This window comes from Sycon ciliatum, chromosome 11 (assembly GCF_964019385.1).
Source record: "Sycon ciliatum chromosome 11, ocSycCili1.1, whole genome shotgun sequence".
In the NCBI taxonomy this organism is placed as follows: domain Eukaryota; kingdom Metazoa; phylum Porifera; class Calcarea; order Leucosolenida; family Sycettidae; genus Sycon; species Sycon ciliatum.
Window position 1 is genome coordinate 17,133,320 of NC_088653.1, and position 7,082 is coordinate 17,140,401.

The 7,082-nt window shown below is 46.7% G+C and overlaps 1 protein-coding gene across 1 annotated transcript; it reads left to right on the forward strand.

Moving 5' to 3' along the window:
- The first annotated feature begins 502 nt into the window (after nt 1-502).
- LOC135827387 (uncharacterized) lies at nt 503-6,531 on the forward strand. The gene is made up of 2 exons (XM_065339883.1): nt 503-1,105; nt 4,793-6,531. Exon 2 carries the CDS (start codon nt 5,240-5,242, stop codon nt 6,305-6,307), a length of 1,068 nt encoding a protein of 355 aa, XP_065195955.1. The 5' UTR covers nt 503-1,105; nt 4,793-5,239; the 3' UTR covers nt 6,308-6,531.
- The last annotated feature ends 551 nt before the right edge of the window (nt 6,532-7,082 follow it).

Sequence of the window (7,082 nt, forward strand, 5' to 3'; positions counted from 1 at the left end):
GCTGCATGCGCTTCCGATTTTCGCTCCATGGACCGTGTCCTGGTGTCATGTAGCCCTCGATTGATCACAACCATCATCATGTTCCTTATTTTAAACCATTGAGAGTTCATTTAGAGTTCGAGACCTTTTTAAATATTTGAGCGTGTGGCGAATTATTTTTAGTGAACGCATATTATAAATCGTTCCACGTGCATCGAGTTTTGAATGGTGGAATAGTGACGGGGTTAAACCCTTTGATAAAGATCCGCACGCTAGTGTAAAAGCAAGCACAACTGCAGCTGGCTGCACTTCCGATTTTCGCTGCCACAGACCGTGGCCGCGTGGCCTGGTGTCTTGCAGCACTGAAGACCGAGGATTTGTGGAAAATAAACATTTGAAAAACAGCCGAGGCGTTTATCGCACGTTCTTTATTCGCCATTGAGAGTTTGATCCTGGGTCGAAGATACGCACTTCGCGACATCGTTTCGGGTAGTCTGACAATAGTACAGACTCAGTGCAGTCTCACTCTCACTCTCAGACCAGCGACCTCGTGTTGTGTTATCTCGCGACAGTAGATGATATACCTACTAATGGTCTGGAGCTGTGTGCGCACTGCACTGCTGCTATCATAAATTATTATTATGGCCCACTCGATGCTCACTCTGTGATAACCTAAGTCCTTCTCCCCGTGATCTTATTTTGGGGGGCGCATCTGGCGTTAGCCTGTAGGCCTAGTTTAGGAGCTGTACTCCGTGCGGGCCTGTCACAAGTCTTCTAGAGCTCAAGGGGTGAAAACCGAGACGCCAGATACGTTTGCCTGCCTGCCCAAGAAGAAAGAATGCGAATAATATTATAGGAAAATCGGAGGCATCAAGTGTTTCGCCGGTATGCAGCAGCGGGAGCTCGAGACTGACGTGCTGCTGGCTTCAGCCATATCGGGTCCAGAGCATCTCTAACGTGATCTGGTCTCTCCTGCTGCTCTACCCTAGCGCGTGGGAGCCGATCATCGACAGCTTCTCTGTAGCACAACCCGTGACTGTGCTCTGTAGTGCTGCGCTCAACCGGGATCCAGGCGGGGATTGCTCGGCGGTCGATAGATCTACTATCCAGATCATACTGCTAAAAGGTAAAACAAATGTAGATATACCATACTCCGTAGAACCAGAGGGTGCAGGCGGGGAGAATGAATGAACTCACTGCGACGGTTTTTTGTTTAGGTAATTTCTCTTGCGCATCGCTGCTTGCCATGCAAATAATGGTGAGCTTAGGCCGAGTAAAAAAAATTACTAGATGATCGTCCTTTTTTTGGAAAAATCGGGGAGGGCGGGAGGATTTTATTTTTATTTTTTTACTTTTTACCCTCTCATGCACACAGTGTACACAACAACATCAAGGTTTTTTTTCTCTTTTTTTCTTTTTTTTTCTTTTTTTATTTTTCTTTCTTCAGCAGATCGATACTGACGTTGTGATATACTAGTAGTATGTGGTCCATATAGTAAAACTCACGATTTAAAAAATAAAATATTTCTTGGGGCGCTGACAAAAACTGGGGCGGACGGGGACGATCATCTAGCTTTTTTTTTTACTTGGCCTTACATACAAAACTTACAGTGCTGGCAACTGAAATCCGACCCCCTGAGCGGTGCGCTCACATCGCAAAGACCCAACCCGGGATGGTAAAACTACGAAACAGAGACCGCTAGAATGTGAACCCACCGCTCAGGCCAGGGGTCGGATTTCAGTTGCCAGCACTTTACTTCCCGTTCTTCATTGATTTGGCTCGGGACCTACCAGTACTACTAAGTAATGTACTATGTATGTGGTCACGTGTGAGCAGATGGGATAGGCTGTGATTCATGAAAAGTACAGTCAGTATCGCCAAGAGTACATACCGTAAAGTCGCGGATAAAAGCCGGGCTTATAAGCACACAAGCCGCTTTCTGCATCAGGCTTCAATGCAAACCAGGCTTGTATGCAAACCATGCTTATATGCACCACTGATATTTTTGCCAGGCTTGTATGCACATCGGCCGATCCGGGCTTGCATAGAAGCCCGGCTTCTACACGCGACACGCGTAGATTTACCACTGACTACCGGTATGGCGGCAGTTTTACTATGCACTGTACATAGCGCATGCACTCTTGACCTACCCGATCCGCGCTTGCATAGAAGCCAGGCTTCTACGCGCGACAGGCTTATATGCATTGACCCGTTTGATTTTCAGGCTTCTATCCGCGATGTGCTTGTATGCAAACCCGGCTTTTATCCGCGACTTTACGGTAACCCCAAGAGTGTGCAACTCCAGCTATGGGGTCTGCGACGGCAGAACTTCACATCACGTGATGAACCCGTGCACTCTAGTGCATGATAGATACTGGGTTGTACGCAGCCCAGCTTTGGGTACAACTCTCTTGTGGTCACTTTGCACCAGGGAGCCCTACACATACACATACAATAATTCAATCCAATCGATCGATTCAAAATTTCAAATGAATACTGCACTAAAAATTCATGAAACCATCCTTGTTTTAGCCTTGTTTGCGGTTTCAAAAAAGTTCGATGGTTTTTTGAAAAACCACAGGGTTCACCCGTGAGGCAACCATCAAGCAGGAGTTATGGTTCCGTGTCACCTCCCGGTATGTGTAGGGCTCCCTGCTTTGCACTGTTTGCCAGCAGAACCTTTTGAACCATGTCACGTGATGTGAAGTTCTGCCGTCGCAGCACAGCAAAGAGGTTGTGCAGGCAGTTGCACACTCTTGGGGTTATGTACTCTTGGTATCGCCTATAGCGTTGGTGTTTGATTTTGAGCATTTTATCACTATAAGCGATATATTACTATGACCGATACTGCATGCAATGTATGCGAGTGGGGTGTCAAACTACTCAGCGCGCCGTGCACATACGCACTACATACATGTACAATGTCATGTAGCTGCAGTGGCTGTAGCGCCTGACACAGAAAATCAGCATTTCCTCATGATGGAGGCATATTTTGGCAACTTGTGCGAGCAAAACTCACCAAACAACACTCACTGGACAAGTTCTTCACGAAGAAGTAACACCCTGTTCTCCTCTAACATCGCTTGATTTTACATCAATTACTATAACCGATGCAAACATAATGTAATACAGGTCTTTTGAAATAAGAATTTGATCACTATAGGCGATATATTACTACAGACGATTATTACTATACGCGATAACTGTGTATACTTAGTTATGGCAAATGAAAATGAATTTCAGAAATTGATCACTATATCCGGTATATTACTACAGCCGCCAACCTTATAGGCGATACGGACTGTACTTGCCAGAGCTGAGATCCAACCTCATGAATAAAATAGCACGGGGGGGGGGGGGGGCGCTCTTGTCCGCATCCCAAGCACTTCTACTAGCACCAGCTGTTCTGTGCACTTGAAAGCGGCGCTACTTTATTCATTGAGGTTGGATGTCTCTGGTCAGAACTGTACTGCATCTATTCGATTACACATCATCTATTGGTATGCTTTGGCACACACGCCGGTCTCCTCACAGTGATGTCCTACCTCAGGCAAAACCAGCGACTCAGATATCGTAGAATCCCGCGGAAAAGCCAATGGGCTTATCAGTTTCACAAGGACATTTCGGTGGGCGTATACGAGAACGTGGGCTTATAAGCCGGCACCAAAATTGTGCTATTGAAAAGTATGAAAGAAGTGAGCAGTGGCATAACCAAGAGTCCATAATTTATGGACTCTTGGTATGACCTAGGCCCATGGACTTGTACGATGAAGCTTTGTGATGTTCGAACTAATCCTGGGCTTATGCGTGAGCATGGGCATATAACGCGGGTGGGCTTATCCGCGGGATTCTAGGGTATTGCATACGTTGCTACCATAAGAGAATCCTCCCACTTTAATACGCTGTGCACAGAGCATCCTTGAGAGATCAAATATGCAGGGTCACTACCCTAACTTCATTTCCACGTGACGCTCATCATTCGCTCCCTTGTCACTGGACAGTTCTGTCTGTTGTTTGGTTTTAGCGAATTCAAATAGAGAAAACAACAACACAACCTTTGTGCTTTGTGTTTATGTACCGTATTATCTCTAATATAAGCACAGTCTCCAATAATAGCACGTCTCCGATAATAGAACACCTTGGGCGGCATTCAAAAAATAAAGTGCTCAGTCTCCATTATAAGCACACTGTGTAAATTCATTGTCTGTACTGGAGAAAAAACCCTGAAATGTGTGTGTCTGCCATGAATTTGGCATGGCAACATGCATCTGAAATGAGGTTGAAATAATAATGGAACAGTCTCCAATAAAGGAACGACTCCATTAATAGCACGGGGCGGAGGTAAATTGAAAAAATAAAGGACAGTGCTTATAATAGAGATAATACGGTAGATACAAATGTGGAATATGTTCCCCTCCTTGTCTTGAGAACATATTTACAAAGCCCTTTACAGAATTCTAGCTGTATCTGCTGCTGCAGTGTGTTTTCTGCACACACCGCTAAAATCATGCTTCTAAACCCTATCGAAAGGCAAACCCTCAAAATTAATAACAACTCCCATCAATGCACAGTAAAACCTGGGACTAACGACCACCCCTTTGGCTAGTTTGAAAGCGGTCTTCAGTGGCAGGTGGTCCTTAGTTAGGGGTTTGCACCTCACAACCAATATATGCATGTGAGATTGTCCATCCCTGGCAAAGTGGTCTGTAGTACCAGGCTTGTCGCTAGCCACGGCGGTCTTTAGTTACAGGTTTTACCGTAGGTACTTCAGTTGAAGAGGCTTCTGTCTCTGGTACCTGTTGTTTTATACAGCTCATCTTCAGCGGAACAGGTTTCAGCATCACCAGCAGCCACAGCCGCACCAGCAGCAATATCACCAGCAGCCACAGCATCACCAGCAGCAATATCACCAGCAGCCACAGCAGCAGCAGCCCCAGCAGTAGCAGCAGGAACAGCAGCAGCACCAGCAGTAGCAGCAGGAACAGCACCAGCACCAGCAGCCTAGACATAGCAGCCATAGCAGTAGCAGAAGAAACAGCAGCCACAGCAGCAGTAGCAGGAATAGCAGCAGTGATATCACCAGCAGCTACAGCAATAGCAGTAGCAGCAACAGTAGCAGCAACAGCAAAAGCAACCGCAGTAGCAGCCACATCAGTAGCAGGAGAAAGTAACAGAAGGAACAGCATCAGCTGAACCAGTGGTGGCAATAGCAGCAGTGGTGGCAATAGCAACAGTGGTGGCAAGGCTGTGTTCACAGTGATGGCAACTCCTACAGTACATCAACGCCAACACACAGTCCACAGGTATTGCAAGTGGTGGATCTTACTTCCCGTTATATCTACAGCATGCATGTTACTGATCTTCAATGCACCGCAGACAGTTTCCCGGACAATGTGGATTATGATGTTTGGCAAAACAATAGCTCCTCCTGTATATTCAAACCCGATAGATATCCATCACGGAACTTTCCTGTATCTGGTCATGGAGGAGAGTGCTGTTCCGAATGTGTATGTTCAGACAAGTCTCATCAAGGACGTTCACGTGATCTTCCTAGCTTGGAAAACTGCGCCGCCAAAGTCCAACGTTGGAAAGGTGCAGACGGACTTCTTTCCAAAATCGTCTTGGGCCAGTGGTCGTAATCGTCTCTCTGATCTAGCACTGCAACGGGAAGAGCAACAGGGCTGGAGCTTTGAGTTCTGGATATTCTGCGACGGCGATGCGCGCCTGATCAAGCGCCATAACCGGACGGTGTTTCCACTCGGTCCGACTCACATGGAGGCCAGTGAACGCCTGCGTACTTTGCTGCTACGCGATCGCCCTGCCCGCGCCGGCTTGGCGTACCCGTCGTTCCCACTCGAGATTGCCAAGCACCCGATGGAGTGCGTGCGCAACTGTGCCAACGATGCTGCCATCGACATCTTTCATCGCACGGCGCTCAACCCGGTTCTGCCGTATCCCACCGCGTTCGACTCCGTCAGCTGGTGGATGGCATCGGAGACCACCAGCTACCGCAGCGCAGCGGCTTTCAGCGACTACTGCAACACGTACCGAGAGGTCGTGCTGGATCGCCGTGGCAACATGCACGCCGAGTATCCAGGTCAGGACGGCATCGGCAGAGTGGCCAACTACAGAACGCTAGCCACTAGCGCGTTCCGCCGGTGCGTTTCCGACCTGCGCAACGTGGAGCACGTGTGGCAGCGGGTCCAGCGGCACGGAATCTATCGCGCCCAGGCCGAGGACAATCTGGTCTGTACCGCACAGCACAGAGATGTTAATTACAGTGCGCTCATAGCTGACCCAGAGATGCAGATATTTCAAACTTGCTAGCTTGATGTGTACTAGAAATAATGTACCTTTATTTGGGAAAACTGAGAATTTGTGATAAAAAAAAGTAAATTATCGTGTCCGTTCCCGAAGGGAACTCACGACGGCCGCTAACACCCGGTAAACCCTGAAAATTGTGATACAGAATGCCAAAATCAATCGGGATAAAACAATCACCGAATAGTCGAATACATTTTTATATTGCACGAATAAAGTTTCCATGTCGATTCTGCTTGTCCTATTGGTTGCGATCATAAAATTATTGTCTCCTGGTAAAGGGGAGTAGAATAATGCAGAATGCACAGTCATAAGTGGACGTACTACCAACAGCGAGAAAGGGACGAAGGGATTAAGTGCGAATATATTCTTGCATAACAAACGTTTCCTAGAGGACAATCTTCAGTGGAACATTATCGTCTACCACTGACTGTGCATTCTGCATTATTTTACGCCAGTAAAAGAACCGAGATAATATTGTACCTTATACCTACCTTATTGTACACCCCCATTCATCACACAGAGCCCTGACCAGTGTATATTCACTGTATCTTCTAGAAAAGTAAACACTGGTAATATACACCATAGGAGAGAAATAAAATTTAATACTGTTAATATTATACTCCTTTTTAGGATTCAGACGGAGGTAGGTATAAGTCGGATATACCCTTCGCTGGTATGTATATGGAAAATATACACCATCAAACAAACCTCGGCCTTCGGCCTCCGTTTGTATTTGGTGTATATTTTCCATATACATGTACATTCCAGCTCAGGGTTT

Coding starts and splice junctions, on each gene's coding strand:
- LOC135827387 (XM_065339883.1), top strand. CDS start 5,240: ATGGCAACTCCTACAGTACATCAACGCCAACACACAGTCCACAGGTAT.